The sequence below is a fragment of the Orcinus orca genome, chromosome 1, assembly GCF_937001465.1.
Source record: "Orcinus orca chromosome 1, mOrcOrc1.1, whole genome shotgun sequence".
Taxonomy (NCBI): domain Eukaryota; kingdom Metazoa; phylum Chordata; class Mammalia; order Artiodactyla; family Delphinidae; genus Orcinus; species Orcinus orca.
The window spans coordinates 104,040,121-104,059,654 of record NC_064559.1 but is presented as its reverse complement, the minus strand read 5'-3'; the positions used below and the strand labels follow the sequence as shown (position 1 = coordinate 104,059,654).

General features: G+C 39.3%; 2 protein-coding genes across 7 annotated transcripts in view; both read left to right on the top strand.

Annotated features, from left to right (window-relative positions):
- Positions 1-2,860: 2,860 nt before the first annotated feature.
- On the top strand, positions 2,861-3,028 carry CTXND2 (cortexin domain containing 2). Its single transcript, XM_049693927.1, has one exon. The coding sequence runs from the start codon at positions 2,861-2,863 to the stop codon at positions 3,026-3,028; it is 168 nt and encodes a 55-aa protein (XP_049549884.1).
- Positions 3,029-11,855: 8,827 nt separating this feature from the next.
- The window catches only part of SETDB1 (SET domain bifurcated histone lysine methyltransferase 1), a 30,249-nt gene continuing 22,570 nt past the window's right edge, over positions 11,856-19,534 (top strand). For 2 of the 6 annotated variants that reach the window (XM_049693655.1, XM_033415604.2), the window contains exons 1-3: positions 11,856-11,964; positions 13,070-13,340; positions 14,036-14,187. In XM_049693655.1, the coding sequence (XP_049549612.1) occupies positions 13,081-13,340; positions 14,036-14,187 (412 nt within the window). In that variant the 5' untranslated portion in view covers positions 11,856-11,964; positions 13,070-13,080. The other 4 variants (XM_049693653.1, XM_033415603.2, XM_004285164.3 and 1 more) reach the window with 3 other exon arrangements.

Genomic DNA, 19,534 nt, shown 5'->3' with positions numbered 1-19,534 from the left:
CAGAGAAGACAGAAACTAACTATAATAAACTATAGTGAATGTTACTAGAATATCTCCCTAGGAAATTAACATTTAAGCTAAGGCCTAAAAGTTGAATGTAGAAGGATGGGAGTAATGCAAAGATAATGTTAACAGAAAAGGGATGGAGGCAAAGGAGGATCATGCAAAACTCATGGAACTGTGAGAAGCCCAGCATTGCTGGGTAAAAAAGTACAAAGAAGAGAGTGGCAGGAAACAAGATGAGACCAAATCGTGGACAGCCTTGAAACCCCATCAAGAAGTTTGAAGACAGTGGGAAGCTGCTGAAGGATTTTAATCTGCAGACTGATTGATTTACATTTGTTAAAGATTGCTTTGTGGTTTGGAGGAGAATAAGAGTGTTTTCAGGAGATCAGAGAGTATTTGCAGGTGTCTGGCATTTGATGGCCTAGAGCACAGGGGTGGCCATAAGGGATAAAGAAAAGGGAATTGATCTGAGACATATTTGGGAAGTAGGCCTGAAAGGATATTAACAGAGGTAGAGAGTGATAAGCCACTGAAATGCTCAATGCAAAAATACACATGACTCTGCACTGTAGAAAGGCTAAGGCACATAAAGAATGTAATACATACGTAGATGAGATACATATCTTAAAGACGGTACAAATATCTACCAATCTTCCCCCATTTTCCAGCTACCAGACTAGTTTTTCTCTCATCTTCAGTTTAGGAACACTTCCTTACAATTCTCTGCCAAGGTACAACTCTGCCCATTATGAACGCAATTCTTGATATTGTTTCACAGAGCAATTTATCTCCTCACCATCCCAATTAATCTTTTATAAAACAATATTTTAGTTTTCTCTGTGTGTCACCAAAAGACCCATTAAACCATTTTTCACAACAAATCTATTGACATTTTTTCTCTCTAGGCTTGGATGATGTTCAGGACTCTTTCGCTCATGATGTGCTTTTCGTGAGCTCCCCGGAAATTCCCTCACTAGGGTTATCTAACTGCAGATCCCTCCAGGTCAATGTTTCTCCTCTGACTGGTCGTTACAATGCTGAATCCGAGTTCACCTCCAGCCATTTTCTATTAAGGTAACCGTCATCTTAGCAAGAAGCTCTGTTGGGCTAGATCCTCTTTTATGTGACCCCCAGGCTGGTCCCTATCTGTGGTCCGTATCTGGTCCTCAAGAAAAAAAAAAATCCCCCTTGATCAATTCAATCTCAACGCTGCCTTCTTCTCTACTGCCACAGGCTGCTTCAGCCAACCTCTTTTCTTTCTTTCTTTTTTCAAATTTTGTTTTACTATGGTAAGAACACTTAACATGAGATATACCTTAACAAATTTTTAAGTGTATGATACATTATCATTCACTACACGTGCAATGTCATACAGCAGATCTCTAGAGCTTATCCATCTTGCTTCACTGAAACTTTATGCCTGCTGATTAGCGTAATTCCCCATGACTAATGATGTTGAGCATTTTTTCATGTACTTATCGGCCATTTGTATATCTTCCTTAGAGGAATATCTATTCACATCCTTTGCCCAATTTTTAATTGGGTTGTGTTATTATTTAGTTGTAAGAATACTTTAGATATTCTAGATACAAATCCCTTATCAGATATAAGATTTGCTAACATTTTCTTCCATTGTGTGGGTTTTTTCACTTTCTTGATAGTGTCTTTTGAAGCTCAAAAGTTTTAAATTTTGAAGAAGTCCAATTTATCTATTTTTTTCTTTTGTTGCCTGTGATTTTGATGTCATATCTAAAAATCCTTTGCCAAATCCAAAGTTATGAAAATTTACCCCTTTGTTTTCTTCTGCGTTCTATAGTTTTAGTTCTTACATTTGGGTCTTTGATCTATTTTGAGTTAATATTTATATATGGTGTGAAGAAAGGGTCCAACTTCATTCTTTGGCATATGGCTATTCAGTTGTCCAAGCACCATTTGTTTTCTTTCCTCATTGAATGGTATTGGCACCCTTCTCAAAAATCAGTTGACAATACATATATGAGTTTATTTCTGTACTCTCAATTCTATTCCATTGATCTATATGTCTATCCTTATGCCAATACAACACTATCTCAATAACTGTAGCTTTATGGTGAGTTTTGAAATTGAGAAGAGGGAGTCCTCTGACTTTGTTCTTTTCAGTATTGTTTTGGTGGATTAAGCTGTCTTTTGTTTTTTGGGGTTTTTTTGCTGCATCACACGGCATGTAGGATCTTAGTTCCCTGACCAGGGATCGAACCCACACCACGCGCATTGGAAGCTCAGTTTCTTAACCACTGGACCACCAGGGAAGTCCGATTAAGTTTTAATAACTGAAACTGATCACTTCTGCGACATACCTGATTTTTAATTAAGACATGGGAATGACAGCACATAGTGATTAGAAAAAATAAAACAATTTTATGTTCATACCTACTAAGTTAAGACCCTACAAGAAATTACTTAAAGTACTCAGAATTTGAATAAATATTAGAGAACGATTTGTACTTAACACAGAACTGGGGTGTTCAAGACAATTTTACCTGGATTTAACAGAGCAAGGAAGCCCCAGTTGATTTCTGAGATACACATAATTGCTCATGTTTTGCCTTGGAGTATTTCTTCCGCTTTTGCATATGTGTATTTCTTGAAGGTCACCTATACTAATGTTATCAGTTTCACAAGTGCCTCAAATAAATCTTGCTAATTTTTTTTGAAAACCCTCTGGTTTCAGCATAGCATTATTAAGAAAATACATATATACATATACAAACCAGTAAACTTGTTTTATCCTCTTTTGTCTAGGAATATGACAAATCTGAAGACATTCCTGAGGAAGTAGCTACAGCTGGACAAGGGTAAAGAGGTGTGTGTTCTCATGGATGATTCAAGCCTGTCCAGCAGTGTTGATGTAGACAAAGGCTTTGCCATTGCCTTTGTTGTTCTTCTTTTTTTGTTCCTAATGGTGATGATTTTTCGGTGTGCCAAGTTGGTGAAGAATCCCTATAAGGCCAGCTCCACAGCCACAGAATCATCTCTGAGCTGAACTATGAAAAAGCCTGGTAGACCTTCCTTCACAGGAGATATGAAATCTTTTATACAGACATTTATGAAACAGACTTTTATTATTTCACCTCCCTGTTTCTCAGCCTTCTCACTCTTGCATTCCACAATAGGCACATGAGGTTGAGTTGAGAATAATAACAAGGATGAAACACAAGTCAGTCTGTGTTGTTCCTATTCAGGAAAATAGTTACCAAAGTGGGACAGAGACAGGTTGAACTTACTGATTAAAATAAGGCCATGATGGGCTTCCCTGGTGGCGCAGTGGTTGAGAGTCCGCCTGCCGATGCAGGGGACATGGGTTCATGCCCCGGTCCGGGAAGATCCCACATGCCGCGGAGCAGCTGGGCCCGTGAGCCATGGCCGCTGAGCTTGCGCGTCCGGAGCCTGTGCTCCGCAACGGGAGAGGCCACAACAGTGAGAGGCCCGTGTACAGCAAAAAAAAAAAAAAAAAAATAAGGCCATGGGTTTCAATCCTCCAGTATCTAATATTCTTAAGATAAGAAAGTTGGCCATAATTTTATGAGGTAATGTAATATAATATCATGATGCTTGGTAAGGTGCATCTAAAACTAGAAGCCCTCCTAGAGGTGGCCCTAGGAAGTACCTTTAGCTATGCAAATATAAGGGCAGCAGGAACCTTATAAGATAAAGAGTCTTACAGGACCTTTTTAGTGTGTGAGGTTTTATAAAACGTGATGACCCGGGGCTTCCCTGGTGGCACAGTGGTTGAGAATCTGCCTGCCAGTGCAGGGGACGCGGGTTCAAGTCCTGGTCCGGGAAGATCCCACATGCCGGGGAGCAACTAAGCCACGCGCCACAACTACTGAGCCTGCGCTCTAGAGCCCGCAAGCCACAACTACTGAACCCGCAAGCCACAACTACTGAAGCCCGTGCGCCTAGAGCCCCAGCTCCTCAACAAGAGAAGCCACCACAATGAGAAGCCCGCGCACTGCAATGGAGAGTAGCCTCCACTTGCCGCAACTAGAGAAAGCCCGTGCGCAGCAACGAAGACCCAACGCAGCCAAAAAAAGAAAAAAAAAAAGCTGATGCCCTTCTCAAGCAGGCAGAGCTCTGTGGTAGAGGGGAACAAATTTGCCTTGCGTGAGTCCCTTAATCTCCCTCAGCCTACATTTACTCATTTACTCATTTATAAAATAACATCTAGTGGGTTGAAAAGAGGCCCTCAAAATGATATGTCCATGTCCTTACCCCTGAAATCTATGAATGTGACCTTATTTGGATAAAGGGTCTTTGCAAATGGAAAGTTAAGGACCTCAAGATGAACTCAACCTGGATTAGTGGGGTGAGCCCTAAATCCAATGACAAGTGTCTTTATAAAAGACAGAAGAGAAGACACAGAGAGAGGGAGATGAAAAGGTCATGTGAAGATGAGTGCAGAGATTGGAGTTCTGCAACCACATCTAAAGAATCCTTGGTGGGAGCCATCAGAAGCTGGAAGAGGCAAGGATGTATTCTCCCCAGAGCCTTTGGAGGGAGTGCAGCCCTGCCAACACCTTGATTTTGGACTTCTAGGCTCCAGAACTCTGAGACAAAATTCTATTGTTTTAAGCCACCTAGTTTGTCTCAACTCTGAGACAAAATTCTATTGTTTTAAGCCATAATTTGTTATGGCAGTCACAGGAAGTTCATATATAATACATCATGATGATGATGATGAGTGTCACAATCAGCATCCCAGGGAACTTTTAAGAGAAAAAAGAAGGAAATCATAATGCCTACTCTCCAAAGTCTGAAGTTAATGGAAATTTGGTAGAGTGAACTAGGGCTAACCGGCAGGAAAGTCTGTAAGAGAATTCATTAGAAGGAAAGGAGGTATCTAGGCCACTGACCAAGGCTCAACACAGGTTTGGCTGAAGAGAATTGGTTCTAGCACAGTAAATAATAGAGACTAAAGCTCTCAAGTCCAGCCAGGCTGGCCAAATGTTCTAGGCAACAGTGACCTCGCATGGGAATGTGAACTAAGAGAGTTGTAACCCTGGAATCTAAGTGTGGGGCATCACTTGGGCTTGTGCAGGGACTTGTACCAGCATGCAGTCACTTCAGAGGAGACTTGTATCCTTGGGACCATGCTGGACCAGGCTTTAGCAGCAATACGAAATGGTATGGAGACATAACTCTAGCCATGCACTGTTAGCAGAGACTTGATAATTGTCTGTGTTCCTGATTCCTGGAAGCAGGACTGCCCCCCTGCTTGGCATGAGTAAATGCTCAGGATTATTTGAAAATGGAGGCAGGGATACTGGAGCCTTCCACTGGAGATACTAGACTTTGCCTTCACCAGAACAGATGGTGCTGTATTGGTTAAACTGGAGAAAGAGAGCAAGAGGTGATTGTACCCTTATTGGCTGAAAAGAAATTCAGGACAAGGTGCAGGTCAGGGTAAAATGAAAGCAGATTAAGATTGAAGCAGTACTTGAGGGTTACATGTGTTTCCCTCCAGAAGCTCAGAAATTAACCTTTTCTCCACCTTATAAAATAAAATGCAAGACAAACACATGGTTAATGAGAGCATCCATATATAGTCACCAGAGAGTGACAGGTTTGACTGTTATCCTACTTTCTCCAGTAACCTATCCAAGGGAAAAAAAAAAGTGCGTCAGTCAGAAGAAACGGATCATATGTGGAAGCAGAGAAAGAGTAGCAACCCAAGGCAAACTCACACAGGGCCAGAGTGAATGCTGTTCAGGAAAGAAGGCAATTAGCCATTGGACAGCTGATTATTTCTAGGCTCAGTAGCCAGATAGTCCTTGGTGCGGAGATTCAGGGAGCTGCAGCCCACAGACCTTGGGTCTGTCTGGTTTTATTGCCCACATTACCTCTGTTAATCTGGTGTCCTTAAACATTCCTTTCACTTACCTTAAACTGGCGATTTAGAAATCCAGTGGGTCTGCAAAGAAGTTTTATTGGGCCAGACCCCCTCCAGTGTAATCTACAAAGCGTGTGTGGTTATGTGTTGGGTTTTATATTTGCTTTTTGAGTTGACATTTTAAAATTATTATTGTAAAAGTAACAAATGCACATAATAAAAAAAATTTTTTTTCAATCATTACCTAAGGATAAAAATGCAGAAAGTTCCTAGACATTGCCTTGTTTCCCAATCCTTCTTTCTAGAGGTAACTGCAATTAAGGTAGTTTGTTTTTGCATATATGTGTATCTTTCCAGACATTCTTCTTTTCCTTTTATTTTTAAAGTAATATTTTTGAATAAACTATCTATTTTCATGTTTCAAAATTCAAAAGGTATAAAATGGTGTACTGTAAAAACTCTTACTCTCACTCTTGTCCCCCACCCTTCCATTTGCCCTCTTCAGAGACAACCAGTGTTAATTTCTTAGGTATCCATCCAGTGATATTTTATGTATATGTATAAAAATGTATATTTTTACTATTATTTAACAACTAATAGCATGGTGTATACCATGTTCTGCACTTGTTTTTCTCATTTAATAAAGTGTCTTGAAAATCACTTCATATTAATACACAAAGAGATTCCTTAGCCTTTTTTAAAAAACACAGCTGAAAAGTATGCCCCTGTTTCGGTGTGCCATAGTTTGTTTAACCAACCCTTGCTGATGAAAATTTATTTTGCTTCTAAATATTTTGTTATTTCAAACAATGTTGTAGAAGATAATTTAGCACTGTATGTCATTTCAAAGGTATGTATTTTAATTCCTAGAATTTGAATTGCTGATTCAGAGTATTGCAGAATTAACAAAATTTTTGAATTAGTTGTCAATATTCAAAACTCAGAAGCTTTCATAAAAAAAAATACGGGTTTTTAAGTTCACTTGAAAAATTGGAGATCTGGCAGCATGATATGTGTGACACAGGATAAACATTAGCTAAACCTAAATATCATCAACTGCTACCTGTAGGTGAGACACGTATTTCCCAGGTGACCACAGTCCTCACTCACCCCATTTTGCTTCTGTACAATACTTTCCTGATGCCTGAAACCCTCTGAGTTTTTAATCCCTATGTTCCTTTGTTTTGATTCTGAGATCACACAGTAACCTTCAGATTATGATCTAATTTCCCCCAAGTCTGTCTCCAAGGAAAGGATTATTTGGCATTCCAAGGTTCTGGACCCCATACTATGATTTCTCATGATCAAGTACTAAGTAGCATATGGTTGTGATTTTTCAACATATCACAATAGATTACAGGAGTGAATATGCTGAGCACACCAACATGAGCATTCCAATTGGTGTATCAGTTATTTATTACTTCATATTATTAAGCTGACAATAAGCTGTCTACTTCAATAATTTGTAAAATTTAATAATGTGAGTCATTTATATCAGGGCCTCATCATCTCTGACTACAGTTAGTCTTCAGTACTTAAAAAAAAACGAAGCCAGAGCTTGGCTCCCTAATATTGCCCTGAAAAGGATTATACAGCTCAAACCTGCCTTTCCTATAGTGCTTCTCAAATTTTAGTGAGCAAATTACTTGGACGTCTTATTAAAATTCAGATTCTGATTCAGTACATCCGGAGTGGGGCCAGAGATTTAGGTTCTCTAGCAGGCTCCCTGATTGCATGTTTAGCAACAAGTCCTTAGAAGACACTTCCCTGAGTCCCACTGCTGATCTACTGAACTGATCACTTCATTGCCCTGAGGAGGTGGACTGGAATGTGATGCTCCAAATAGCTCCTGTTTCTCTTCAACATCCCCATTCCTCATTTCCACCCCCAGCCCACCCACACACACATCAGAAAGCTGAACGAATCTAACTAATAGAAACATAATCAGGGCAGAGCAAAGATTTCCCTTTAATCATCACACATTACAGAGCACGGCATGTACGGGGCAATATGTCAGTTGCTAGGGGAAACAAAGATGATTAATATAGGAACTCAGCATTGAGATGATCTCAAACCAGCAGAGGAAACACACATACACAGATAACAGACAAGTGGAAAGGAACTAAGGTAACAGAAGAACAGAGGCAAGAGTTAATTCTGCAGGGGGTAAATGATGGTCTAGAACAATGATTCTTTTTTTTTTTTTTTTTTGGCTGTGTTGGGGCTTTGTTGCTGTGCATAGGCTGTCTCTAATTGCAGTGAGCAGGGCCTACTCTTCCTTGTGGTGCGTGCGCTTCTCATTGCGGTGGCTTCTTTTGTTGCAGAGTAGGGGCTCCATGCGTGCAGGCTTCAGTAGTTGTGGCTCGCAGGCTCAGTAGTTGTGGCATGCGGGCTCTAGAGCGCAGGCTCAGTAGTTGTGGAGCACAGGCTTAGTTGCTCTGTGGCATGTGGGATCTTCCCAGACCAGGTATTGAACCCGTGTCTCCTGCGTTGGCAGGCAGATTCTTAACCACTGTGCCACCAGGGAAGTCCCTAGAACAATGATTCTTAAACTCTGGTCCCAGTACCAATGGCATGGACATCAACTGGGAAAATTTTAGACATGCAAATTCTCAGACTCCACCCAGACCTACTCCAAGTGTGGTGTGGGGACAGCAATCTGTGGTTTAACAAGCCCTCCAGGTGATTCTGATACATACTAAAGTTTGACAACTGCTGGTCTATGAAAACTTCACAGAGAACACATTTGAGTTGGGCCTTAGAGAATTAATATTTCACCAACAGAAAGGGAAGGGTCATTCCAGGAGATAGATCACAGTAAACAAAAGTATGAAGATATAAAAGTGAAATGCATAAAATTGTTGTGTAAATAGCATATAATCAGGAGTGTGAAAGGAGAAATGGGAAACATGGCCAGAGAGGTAAATTGGGGCCAAATTATGAAAAGCCTCAAATTTTATACTGTAAAGTTTAAACATAAAGAAAACAGTTTTAAAGCAGGGGAGTGACATGATCAGAGCTACTGATAGAACTGATCTACAGTAAGGCCTATCAATTAGAAGACTATTTTGTCCTGGCAAGAAATAAGATCTAGAGGACTTCCCTGATGGTCCAGTGGTTAAGACTCTAGGCTTCCAATGCAGGGGGAGCGAGTTCAATCCCTGGCTGGGGAACTAAGATCCCACATGCTGCGTGGTGTGGCCAAAAAAAATAGAAAGAAAGAAGAAAAAAATAAAGGCAGTAGAATAGGAAAAGAAAGGAGGGAAAAGATATAAAAAGCATTCATAAGCTAGGATAAACAAGCTGTATTGTATAAAGGTTTAAAACCACAAGCTGTAAGGCCAAACTGCTATGCTCTGACACTTTTTAACTTTGTGGTTTGGGAAATTTATTTAATTCTGTACCTCAGTTTTCTCATCCATAAAAAAAGAGACAATAATATATACAATGGAATGTTATTCACCCATAAAAATGGATGAAATCTTGCCATTTGAGACAATATGAATGGACCTGAGGGCATAATGCTAACTGAAGTAATTCAGACAGAGAAAGACAAATACTGTATAATCTCATTTATATGTGGAATCTTAAAAAAAAATAAAGACCACCAAAAACCAATTTGTACAGAGAACAAATTGATGGTTTCCAGAGATGGCAGGGGGCGGGGGGGTGGTTAGGTGAAATGGGTGAAGGGAGTTGAAAGGTACAAACTTCTAGTTATAAAATAAAGACGTCATGGTGATATAATATACAGCATGGCTACTATAGTTAATAATACTGTATTGCATATTTGAAAGTTGCTAAGAAAAAAATCATAAAATTTCTCATCACAAGAAAAAATTATGTATGGTAGAGTGTTAACTAGAATTATTGTGGTGATCATTTTGTAATATACACAAATATCAAAAAAATTATTTGATACACCTGGAACTAACATAATGTTGTAAGTCAGTTATACCTCAGTTTAAAAATTTTAATTTAAAAAAGGAGACAATAATAATAGTTCCTACCTCATAGGATTATTGTGAGGATTAAATTAATGACTGTAAAGTGCTTAGAACAGTGCCTGGTATGAAGTAAACACTCAATAGATATCGTGTGTGTGTGTGTGTGTGTGTGTGTGTGTGTGTGTGTGTGTTTTATAAGGAGTAATATGTCTAAAATTTCTAGCTCAGGTTACAAAATAATACGATCATGAGGTGAGTCTGGAATATTCTGAATTTCAAATATCTAGAGGAGACATTTACTTCTCCGTACCTCAATTCCTGGTGTCTTAACAATTAGAAATAGGCAGTTAGCGTGGTCCCAGGAAACTGGTGGGCAGGTGATATGAGCATAGGTGAAAGTGTGGTTACCAGGAGAGGATTTTAAAAACTTTGATGATCCTGGATGCTCAGGCCCTATTTCCAGTCTTACAGAGCAGGTTCTGGGGACTTCCCTGGTGGTCCAGTGGTTAACACTCCAGGCTTCCAATGCTGGGGGCACGGGTTCCATCCCTAGTTGGGGAACTAAGATCCCACATGCATGCGGCACGGTCAAAAAAAAAAAAGGAGGTTCTGGTTTATACTTTTTAAATGAAGTTAGATGCAGTTAGTGTAAATATAGCTGAACAAATTAAAGCAATAATGAGAGTCTGTGGTAGTCAATAGTGCTGATTCATCAAATACATCTGCTTCTCCCTCCTTCCAGAGATGAGATGTGACTGTTCTTGGCCCCCTTGTGTTTGGGTAGGGCCTTATGACTCATTCAAGCCAATGAGTTGAAAAGTAGTGTCCTGAGTCACTGTAATTGCCAACGTGAGACCCTCTAGTGTTCTCTCCTTTTGGCAGGGCAGCTCATCAGCCTGGGTTTCTGAGTAGCTATCATGAGCAGAGCTCCACTGTCAACTTTCTAGAGATGATTATGTGGTGTGAGCAAGTAATATGTTTTTGTTTTAAGCTTTTGGAGTTGTTTCTGCACATAGCACAGTCTGTCCTGATACAGATACTATTTAAACACATATCAAATTCTTAAAAACTAAAGTTACCAGTGACTTCCCTGGTGATGCAGTGGATAGGACTCTGTGCTCCCAGTGCAGGGAGCCTGGGTTCAATCCCTGGTCAGGGAGCTAGATCCCACATGCATGCAGCAACTAAGAGTTCACATGCCACAACTAAGGAGCCCACCTGCCGCAACTAAGACCTGGTGCAACCAAGTAAATAAATAAATTAATTTAATAAATAAATAGTTAACAAATAGTCCTAATGAGGGTGTGGGGAAAAGAGATACTTTCACAGATTTGCTAGTGGAAGTAAAAATTGTTTCAACCTTTTGAAAAGTAATTTGACAGCAGATCCTAATAAAAATGGGAGAAAGTACATCATTTTTTTACTCAGATTCCATTTTGGGGAATCTCTTTCACAGAAATTGAAGTACTACTGCAAACGGATGTTAATGTTTATTGTTGAGTTATTTGTAGTGCCTAAAAATTGAAAACAATCTAAATTCCTAAATATGGTTTAGCCATATTATGAAATATTATGCAACTGTTAAAAAGACAACTTTTATCCTTTTTATTGACTTCATGTTATGTCCACATGTTAAATGAAAACAAAACATAACAAAAAAATCCACATGTTTGACCTTGTACACCCAGGCCTAGAAAAGTAAGCTGTTTTATCTCAAAGGAGCAGGGATGGTTAAGTGATGGGGTGGAGAGGAAATTTTCATATTTTTCTTATTACAACTTAATATTCGACTTGTTACAATTTGTACAACTTACGTAATAAAACAAACTCAAGTAAAAGTGAGAAACAATTCTAAACCTAAGAGTGTTTGCCAACAGAGCCTTTACACAATAAACTTAGTATTGCTGCCACCAATTGGGGGTGGTGGAAGAGGCGGAGCTTCTGTAATATACTCTAGGCCACGCCCACTGAGGTCCCACGCCCACTGAGGCGCCGTTCCGGTCGTTTCTCACGTGTGCCCTGGAAGGCTCTGCCTCGACGCATGCGTACTCGCCTGAGTTTGCCCAGCCTTTGAGGGTTACCCTGCACCTTTGGGTTTGACCCCGTCAGGCTACCGTCGCGGCGACCGGAACGGCACCTCAGGTTTGCTTCCGGCGTCTTTTTTTTTTTTTTTTTTTTTTCCTTCCCCTTCCCTCCCTCACGCTTCTTCCCCTCCCCCTGCTCCCTTTTCCCTTTGGTTTCGTTCTTTCCTACAGAGGCCGACCCCTGAGTCGTGAGTCTGGTTGGTAAGAAAGAGCCCTCATAGCTGGAAGCTGGGAGGTGTGGGAAATACTGTTAATTGAGGTATTTGGAGACCAAGGGCTTGTATGGAATGTTTTGTTTGTGGTAGGAGGTCGGGCGAGAGTGGGAAGGAGGTCTTCCCCGGGAGACTAGCGGGGGCGGGGTTGAGCTGGGTTTGCGGGTGGGTGGGACGCACCCCTAAAATGGATAGCGCGGGGGTGGGGCGGTGTGTGGGCCAAAGAAAAATGGAGGCAGTGAGAACTGGCGCTGGGGTCGCACGGCATTATGGCATCAGTTTTGCTTTAACCGTTTGATAAAAAAAGCAGTTAACACCAATGTGAGTTGTATGTGGGAGTATTTGAATTGTCGATTTTAGGTAGCCATGGTTTATTCCCAAATTGCTTTATTTCCTTTTACTTTGGGGAAACCTCTTTGCTGCAAGCTTTTCTGTCCTTAAGTATTATACTTTTCAAACAGAAAATTTCCACACAAAAGCAAAGTAATGTAAAGGGAAAAGTAATTAAAGAGAAAACAACGAATTAGGGAGTTGTAGACCAAACCCTCCCCTCCAGGTGGGGAGTATTTGTTCAAATTAGGCAGAGCGTGCAAACAAAGATTTATCTCATTAGTCAATTAAAGAACACAGGCCACAGAAATATCTTCCTCAATAAACTGGTTCTCTTCAGTTTCCTAAAACATTGTTTTCGGTAGCTCCCTGTTGCATAATATATGTCTTCCGTGCCCTCTCAAACTTTTGCATTTTATTCAGGCCTATAGTCTGTAGCCTACAGGAGATGAGAACGCTACAAAATCTCAGCATCAGATACTGGAGAATGGGGAAAGAGAACTAACTACGTATATTTGAGTAACAAGTAGCAGAGTAGGAATGAGTTTTATTAGGGGACTGAAATTCTCTATTGCAGTCATAATAACTCCAAAAGTAATTCTAGTTTCCTGCTCCATGTAGAGGACAACAGTATGTCCTCCCTCCCTGGGTGCATTGGTTTGGATGCAGCAACAGCTGCAGTGGAGTCTGAAGAGATTGCAGAGCTGCAACAAGCAGTGGTTGAGGAGCTGGGTATATCTATGGAGGAACTTCGGCAGTTCATTGATGAAGAACTGGAAAAGATGGACTGTATACAGCAGCGCAAGAAGCAACTAGCAGAGTTGGAGACATGGGTAATACAGAAGGAATCTGAGGTGGCCCATGTTGACCAGCTGTTTGATGATGCATCCAGGTAAGAACCACATAGGAAATAGGAGGAAATCTACCTATTGGCAGACATTTTTAAAGTAGTATAATTGTTCATGACATTGTACACTTTGTACTTTAGAAGGTACAGATATGTAGAATCTTACTCTTCCTCAAGGGTGAAGGGCCATAATCTGACCTCACAACCACCCATATAATATAATATTCATCTATCAGAGGCTAATATGCTCAACAGTAGGGGAGTCCAAGTCTTGACTCCCTTCCCCTTCTTTATACGTCACTCTACTTCAGAGCAATTGTTTTGTTTTCTTAGTAGAATCATCTAGGGAGTGCATATTATAAAAACTTGCTGTTTTATGTAACTGCGAAGTTTTAATAAGTTCCTAGAGCCCTGTTTCTACTCCTAAACCCCCAGAAGATTTGTTTCTCCTGCCCTAGTTGTCACTTCGAACATATTTTCAAATAACAACAAGGTAAATAATGAGGTAAGGTTGAAAGGACCGTGCTTTGGGCTTATTTTGGATTTTTGAAGAACTAGTCTGGAAACCACTATTTAAACATTCTTCTATGGGATAAGCATTTAAAATTCAAAACAGAGACACTTTGGAATATGGCCTGTTTAAATAGAGGTCAGTGTATACTGAAATATATATAAATTCTAATAGCTTTTACACCTGCTTCTGCTGGCTTTGACCTTTTCTACGTGTGTTCCAATATTAGGGCAGTGACTAATTGTGAGTCTTTGGTGAAGGACTTTTACTCCAAACTGGGACTACAGTACCGGGACAGTAGTTCTGAAGATGAAGCTTCCCGGCCTACAGAAATAATTGAGATTCCTGATGAAGACGATGATGTCCTCAGTATTGATTCAGGTAAGAGATGAGGCTATGGACAGGAAAATCTCAGGATTAAAATTGAAATGTGGGAAGATGAGCAAATAGAAGATAAAAGAGAGGAGAAACCATTCTTACTAATTCCATATTCCTAACTGTTGGACTTGTCTGTTACAGAAAAAAAAAAGAAGATTGTTAGTATTGATATCATAGATTTTCACTTCTTGCTACTTCCTGATTGAATTATTCTCCTTTCCCCATTCTATGTAACCTGTATTCTGAATTCCCTTGTTTTTCTTTATAGGTGGCATTAGCACCTATGTATATATCTCAAAACAGATTATTTGGTTTTGTCTATTCTTTAACAGTTTTTTGTTTGTTTTTAGTTTATTAATTTATTTTTGGCTGTGTTGGGTCTTCGTTGCTGCGCACAGGCTTTCTCTAGTTGCGGCGAGTGGGAGCTACTCTTTGTTGCGGTGTGCGGGCTTCTCATTGTGGTGGCTTTTCTGTGTTGTGGAGCACAGGCTCTAGGCACACGGGCTTCAGTAGTTCTGACACACGGGCTCAGTAGTTGTGTCTCGCAGGCTGTAGAGCGCAGGCTCAGTAGTTGTGGCGCACGGGCTTGGTTGCCCCGTGGCACTTGGGATCTTCCCAGACCAGGGATCAAACCCGTGTCTCCTGCATTGGCAGGTGGATTCTTAACTACTGCGCCACCAGGGAAGTCCCTGGTATGTAAGTCTTAATGTCCACATTATGTTTCATGTCTGTTGGATACTCCACCTAGGAGTGGAATTGGTAAGTCTTAGGTAAGTGTATGTTTGAGTTTTTAAGAAATCGCTATTGTGTTTTCCAAAGTGGCCATATCATTTTACATTTCCCCTAGCAAAGTGGAATTGTAGCTTTTTTTTTTTTTTTTTGGCCATGCTGCATGGCTTGTGGGATCTCTGTTCTCCAACCAGGGACTGAACCCAGGCCACAGCAGTGAAAGCCGGAATCCTAACCGTTAGGCCACTAGGGGACTCCCTCCCATTGTGATTGTAGTTTGCATGTTCCTAAAGACATTGAGCATCTTTTCACATACTTATCTGCCATTTATGTATGTTCTTTGAGGAAATAGCTATTCAAATAGTTCTGCCTTTTTTAAAAAATTGGATTGTCTTTTTATTATTGATTTTTCTAAGTCAATATATATAAGTCTTCTGACTTATTATACTTTAGGTACAATTCATTTATCAGACCTATTTTACAAACATTTTCCCAGATGTGGTCTTTTCATTTTCTTAATGGTGTCTTTTGAAGAATAAAAATTCTTAACGTAAGAGCTGAGGGTAGTTGGTTTGTTTTGCTTACGGCTATCCAGTTGTTCCACCACCATTGGTTGAAAAGACTATTCTTTTGGTATCCTTGTCAAAAATCAGCTGGCTATATGTTGTAGTTGAGGGTCACATTGAACTAAATGTTTATTTTTATACCAGCACCACACTGTCTTAATTACTGTAGCTTTACAATAAGTATTAAAATCACTTAGTGAAAGTCCTCCAAATTCATTTGTATTTCATATATAATCCAAATAAATTTTAGCATCAGCTTATCAGTTTCCTAGAAGTTTTTTGTGGCTCCCTTAGGATTTTCTATACATTAGACCATGTTGTCTGCAAATAGTCATTTTACTTCTTCCTTTCTAATCTAGATGTCTTGTGTTTTTCCCGTGCCTTATTATGCTTGCTAGAACCTCCAGTATGATGTTAAAAAAAGAGCAGACATCCTTTCCTTGTTCCTGATTTTATCAGGGAAGCATTTTATGTTTAGTCATTAATTATGATGTGAGCTGTAGGTATCCTTTATCAGGTTCAGAGAAGTTGCTTCTATTCCTAGTTTGCTGAGAGTTTTTATAATAGCTAGATTCGATTTCAGATTTTGTCAGCTACTTTTTCTCTGTTGTCCTCAGGTGATCATATGGCTTTTGTCCTTTATCCTATTAATAGGATGTATTACAATAATTATTTTTTATATGTTAAACCAATCTTTTGTTCCTGGAATAACTCTCCCATCCCCACCCCCCACTTTGTCTTAGTGTATAATCCTTTTTATATGTTGCTGTATTGGATTTGCAAATGTTTTAACAATTTTTGCACATATGTTTGAGGGCTATTGGTTTGTAGTTTTATTGTGATGTCTTTGGCTTTGGTAGCAGGGTAATATGGGCCTTATAAGATGAGTTGAGAGGTGTTCCTTCCTCTGAGTTGTGTGGAATGGTATTATTTCTTCCTTAATGTTTGATAAATTAAGCAATGAGACCATCTTGGCCTGGACTTTTCTTTGTGGAAAGATATTTTTTAAGTAAGCTTTTTAGTTTGGAATCATTTTAGATTTATGGAAAAATTGCAAAGGTAATAGAGAGTTCCTGCATACCTTTCACCAGTTTCTTCTAATGTTAATGTTACCATGGTATATATTGGTCAAAACTAAGAAACAAACATTGGTACATTACTTTTATCTAAACTCCAGACTTTATTCAATTTCTGGACTTCTTCTGTTCCAGGATCCAATCCAGGATATCACATTGAATTTATCGTGGGAAGATAAATCATTAATCCATTTTCTTTACCTGATATATCTATTTTAATATAATCACTAATCCATTTTCTTTACCTGAAATATCTATTTAGATTTTCTATTTCTTCTCAAGTTGATTTTGTTCATTTGTGTCTTTCTAGGAATTTGTTCACTTTATCAAAGTTGTCTAAATTAGTGCCATAAAATTGTTCATAGTATTCCCTTATGATCCTTTTTAATTTCTGTAGGTTCTGTGGTGATGTCCCTTTCATTCCTGATATTGGTTATTTAGATCTCCTCTTTTTTTCCTTGATTAGTCTAGATACAGGTTTATCAATTTTTGTTCTTTTACAAGGAACCAGTATTGGGGATTCATTGATTTATTTTTGCTACTGTTTCTCTGTTTTCTATTTCATCGATTTCTACTCTGATCTCTATTTTCTTCCTTCCACTTTTTTTGGGTTTGATTTGCTCTTCTTTTTCTAGTTTCTTAAAGTCAAAGCTGAGACTATTGACTTTAGACCTTTCTTTCTTTCTAATATAAACATTTAAAGCTATAAATTTCCCTCTGAGCATGCTTTGCTGCATCTCATAAATTTTTATGTTGAATTTTCATTTTCATGTAACTCATAAATTTTAATTTCCTTTGTGATTTTTTTCTTTGACCTTGGGTTTCCTTTTTAACCAGGCACTCTTGGGTCCTCTTTGCATATGCATATTTTAGCAGTCACCCAAAAATGTATAGAGAATTTATCTAAGCCTGTCTGTGACTCTCATTTTCAGAATCTCCCGGTTAAATTTACTGGTTTGCCGCTTACCCTAAACAAGAGCTACAACCTCAAATTAGCAAATCTGCTTGTTATGGCTAGCACCTCAGTGATAAAGCTACAGTTTTTGCCCACCAAGCTAGAGGTGGAGCAGGGATGGGAGCTGCCCCAGGCAAGAGATCCATAGACTCCCACCTTTGTTACCAGAAGATTTAGCAGTTTTTCAGGGATACTTATCAATCTATTGTTTGCCTTTGGTCAAATTTCCAGTGTCCTAAAATGATTTTTTTTTAATTTTTTGGCTGCATTGGGTCTTCGTTGCTGCACAGACTTTCTCTAGTTGCAGCGAGCTGGGGCTCCTCTTCATTGCAGTGCATGGGCTTCTCACTGTGGTGGCTTCTCTTGTTGCAGAGCATGGGCGCTAGGCGCACAGGCTTCAGTAGTTGCGGTGCATGGGCTCAGTAGTTGTGGCTTGCGGGCTCTAGAGCTCAGGCTCAGTAGTTGTGGTGCATGGGCTTAGTTGCTCTGCGGCATGTGGGATCTTCCCGGACCAGGGATCAGTCCCATGCATTGGGAAGGGGATTCTTAACCACTGCACCACCAGGGAAGTCCTGAAATGATTGCTTTTGACAATTTTGTCCAGTTTTATAGTTGTTTTCTGCATAGGGGGATTGTCCAATCTTGTCACATCACTATTACCAGAAGTGCTGTAGTTTCGCCTGTTTTTGAACTGTATAAATGGAATCTTAGACACTGTATGCATTCTTCCATGACTTCTTCAACATCATGCTGATGTGTGATGCTTGGTTCAGTTGCTACTGCAGTATGGTTTTGTTCCATTATGTGAATATGCCGCAGTTTATCTAGTCTCCGAACAGTTGACATTTCATTTGTTTTCAGTTTTTTTGCAATTGTAAATAATGCCCTAAATATTCTTGTAAATGATTCTTGATGCACATGTGCAAGAATCTTTTTAGGATATCCTAGGGTACTGTAAGAGTGGAGTTGCTAGTTCTTAGGATATAGAATTTTCAACCTTGCTGGATAATTAGTGACCAAACAGCTTTCCAAAGTGGTTGTGCCAATTTATATTTATACCACCAGTGGCTGAGAGTGACCTGTGTTCCACATCCTTGACAACACTTAGCACTCTCATTTTAAAATTTGATTTCCCTGTCTACAGATGAACTTGGGAATCTTTTCATGTGTTTGTGAGTCATCTGTAGGTTTTCTTTGTTATGTCTGTTCATGTATCTTGCTCATTTGCTCAACTGTTTTTTTAATTCATAGGAAGTCTACCTATTATTCCTATAATTACTAATCCTTTGCAGTTATAAAATGCACATATCACTCCAACCTTATGTCTTGTCTTTACTTTTTATGTTATTTGTTAATAAACAGAAGTTCTAACGTTAACATTTTCTTTTATGGTCATTGCTTTTTATATCCTTACTGCCCTGAGTCTATAAAGATCTTCTTTTACATTGCCTTTGAAAGTTTCATAGTTTTGTCTTTCACATTTAAGTCTTAATTCCAAATGGAATTTATTTTTTTATTTTTTTCATATTGTTCTTAAACAATTTTCCAGCACCATTATTGAAATGTGTCCCCTCCTATTGATTTACATTGCCTACTCTATCATAAATTATTTCCATATATTTGTGTGGGTTTGTTTCTGGACTTTCTGTTCTGTTTCACTGGTCTGTCATTTCCTCCTGTTTCAACTCTATAGAGCCTATCACTGTGGCTTTATAATATCTTTTAACTCTAGTAACCTCAGTTTCTTGTTCTTCTTCACAGATGTCTTGGTTCTTTTTCACCTGTTGTGCTTATATTTATATTGAGAGTTAGCTTGTCATGTTCCCCACTTCCCCCCCACCAATAAAAACCCCCAAACCATTGACGTTATCACAAGATTAATTTAGGAATAGTTGATAATTTCATAGTATTTGACTCTCCTATACAAAGATCATTTATGTAGTCCTTAACATTTTTCAGGAGGGTTGATTAATTTTCTCCACAGAAAGCTTGCACGTCTTCTGTCAGATTTATTCCCAACTACC